The sequence below is a fragment of the Drosophila mauritiana genome, chromosome 3L, assembly GCF_004382145.1.
Source record: "Drosophila mauritiana strain mau12 chromosome 3L, ASM438214v1, whole genome shotgun sequence".
NCBI lineage: Eukaryota > Metazoa > Arthropoda > Insecta > Diptera > Drosophilidae > Drosophila > Drosophila mauritiana.
In genome coordinates, this window is record NC_046669.1 from 10,651,631 (window position 1) to 10,654,901 (window position 3,271).

Consider the following 3,271-nt stretch of genomic DNA (forward strand, 5'->3'; position numbering starts at 1 on the left):
TCAGCTGTGCACAAATTGCGATCGCGCTTTTGAACCCAAAAACCAACTCGCACCGCCGACTTACAAACACTTTATGAGGAACGACAACTGTCTGGCATTTCAAGCTGTTGGCACGTAGCACGTGGGTTCAGTTCGCCGATTCCCCTTCGATAAGCCACCGCCCTCCTGGGGCACCACCACCACCCTGCTCCACCCGCACCACCTGTTGAGCACCACCAAGTTCGGCGGAGTTGGTCGAAGTGTCACCTGCATACAGTGCGGCTCATTAACACGGCGTCGTTTGATTGACCAAATTATTATGTAATTAGCCGCCGACTGACCCACATCCCAGCAGGTGGTGCGGTGGTGCTAGTGGTGCTGGCTCTTATCAGTCTGATTTATTCATGTTTCTTGGAACGTGTTTTTTGTCGGCACGTCGGTGACAGGAAGCCAGCAGTACAGGGACTCGAATTGGGAAACTCGCCGGCTGATTGGCAAATCCATATGCTAAAAGTGAATAAATGTGAATTATTCCAGCGGGTGAATGTGTGGCAATAGTAACTCAATCTATGGGTGTCTACAACTGAGTGGCTCGCATTTGTTCATGCTCATAAACAAATCAGCGACTTATGAGCGGATTAATAAAATTGTAAATGTTTTTATTACAAGCTGCATACTGGTAAATCAAGATAATTGAAATTTAATTGTAATTTTATGTTCTCTGTTCATGTTTATTTGAATTTTATGGCAGACTTTATTAAAAGAATTCTTGAGTTAGTGAGTGACTTAGTTGAATATTTACTAATGTAAGTTCTCTGGTTATTAATAATTGTATTATTAATTAATACAGCAAAATAATTTAAAAGTATAAATCTCTGAAAATGATCAACGTTTCTCTCCTTTAAAAGCTTATATGCCCTTATATGCCTATCATCATTCCCTAAGTGCTCAATTTGTCATTTTCAATGAATGCCCTATGAATAATGTCCATAATAAACTCCCCAACCGATTTTAATGAGTTCAGTTTGCTACGTTTATTTACTTTGCAAGTTCGCACCAGCCAGTCTCTAGGTTAGGAGATCTCTAATTGGCATCTTGTGGGAGTGATCTATTCTATTAGCATCCAATTGATTCTTTACGCGTCGCCCACCTCAACGCGCCTGTTGATCCTCCAACAAAGCGGTTCCAGGTATTTCTGGCACCTCTTCTATTTGCGATCGCCACCAGCACCCACACATCGCGATTTTGTAGCATTGATTTTCGAGTTGTGCGACTTGCGTCGATCGCATTTTCGCACCTCTATTCGAGATTCGAGATGTTTGCCAAATATTTGGACTGCTCACGTCCCCAGTTGATTGAAGCCCGGCAAAATGTTGGTCACTCACCGGGGCTTTCACTACGCGGATTGCCAAATGGCCAGGCCAGTGGTGGTGGGAGTACTCATTAACCATTGCACTGGGGCTGTGGGCCATAAAATTATGACACGATCGGTGGGCACCTACTTAGGGTTTGTTGACAGTGGCCCCGGCGCACTCCCCTTACATAATGAGGGAAGACCTCTTCATTCATTCGATTTGACATTAATTCAAATCACGTCCTTACCCACTATTTTCGATTTCGTTTGAATTTTCTTTGGGCCGAGCCTCCTATAAAATGATTGAGCTCCACTCGCTGAAGGCACAGTCAATCGACAACAGTTCAGCAGACAAAGCGTAAGCTTAGCAATTGGATAACCCCTCAACTCAAGCAAGGAATCTTTCAGAATGAAGGTAAAGAAGGAAAGAATTTTTAAAATATTATAAAATACTAAAAATATAACTTGAAATATTCAGTTCTTCGTGTGCATCTTGGCTGTGCTGGCTGTGGCCCAGGCTGCCCCAGGTCTCCTGCCCCATGTGGATAGCCACCATGGCTACCACCATGAGGAACTGCCTCATCTGCTGGACGCTGAGATCCATCATTCGGATGGCATCCATCTGGGACACAGTGCCGCTTTGGTGCACGATGATCACCATCTGAACCACCATCTCGATCACCATTTGGATCACCACCTAGTGGAGTCGCTGCCAACCACAGTGTACCACCATGAGCCGCTCCACTACCACTACGCTCGCCTGCACTCCGCTCCGGTGGTGCACCACCATCATCATGACACCCACGCTGCCGTGGTGCATCACAGTATTCCGGCCCACTTCGATGTCCACAGCCACTCGAACCTGCTGTCCTTCGCCAAGCACGCCCTGCACGGAAAGTACGGAAAGGTCAGGATTACCGAGACCCATTATTGAGAGATTCCAAAAACATCCATTGTCCATAAAACCTCTGACTAGCCAAACGCTCCCTCATGACTCATAATTTATTAGGTCAATAGTTAAGCTAACGAAAAATAACTCGATTAAACGGGTGACAAGTTGAACAGATAAGCTCAGGATTTTTGTAGAAATAAATATCTAAGTCAATTGTTAAAACAGATTTATTTTGACTAAAGTTGTTTTAATGTTGATGAACCTCCTTTCTGATGATTTGACTGATTTGAAAGGAATCTTAGCTATTTAATCGGTTAAAACAAATGCACATAAATAATTTTAGCGTTCCTGGCATTTTGGCGTGATGAATATTTATTAAGTAGCCAGTAAAAGGTTTTCGCCCACCAACTTCTCACCTTTCTATTAATACTTAAACGCAACCCACCGGCTGGTTAGTGGTTAGTCACCCCCTTGCGAGATTTTCTAATATGATTTTGAATTTATTAAGCGTTAAAGCGGCTCACGAAATGTTCGGATAAACGGGTGAGAATCTGTGAATTCATCCAGCGAATAATTGGCCTAGCTACTGATACTTTCCCATTTTCCCCCGCAACACATCCCCCTTCAGCCGCAACCATTTGGGATTCATTGCATCCGTCAGAGCCTTCAACGCGGCCCAGACAATTTATCATCCACTGTGCGAGCCGAAAGTAATTTACTTGCAATTTAAAGATAAACAGGCGCGATAATGTCTACAAAGCATAAACGTGAGTTGACGCCTACAATCCGAGCAAGTCCCCTCTCCACCGAAAAGGGGGGGCCTTGAAAGGGGGGATGTCCGGGGCAGCCATGGCCATACATCATCGCGATATCGCTGCCAAAGAGAGTGAAGGTGTTGCTGGTGCGGCTAGTGTTGCTGCGGTGTCGGTGGTGTTGCTGCGGTGTTGCGGCGGTGTTGCTGCTGCGCCTGTGTGCCTGCCTCACGCCATCCATTTGCTGGGGGAAGAACAATTGCAACGGCCGCTGCACGATGCGGCAGTTTCGAG

General features: G+C 45.3%; 1 protein-coding gene across 1 annotated transcript; it reads left to right on the forward strand.

Moving 5' to 3' along the window:
• Positions 1 to 1,742: 1,742 nt before the first annotated feature.
• LOC117139255 (histidine-rich glycoprotein) lies at positions 1,743 to 2,394 on the forward strand. Its single transcript, XM_033301471.1, has 2 exons — positions 1,743 to 1,748; positions 1,812 to 2,394. The coding sequence occupies exons 1-2, from the start codon at positions 1,743 to 1,745 to the stop codon at positions 2,265 to 2,267; spliced, it is 462 nt and encodes a 153-aa protein (XP_033157362.1). The 3' UTR covers positions 2,268 to 2,394.
• The last annotated feature ends 877 nt before the right edge of the window (positions 2,395 to 3,271 follow it).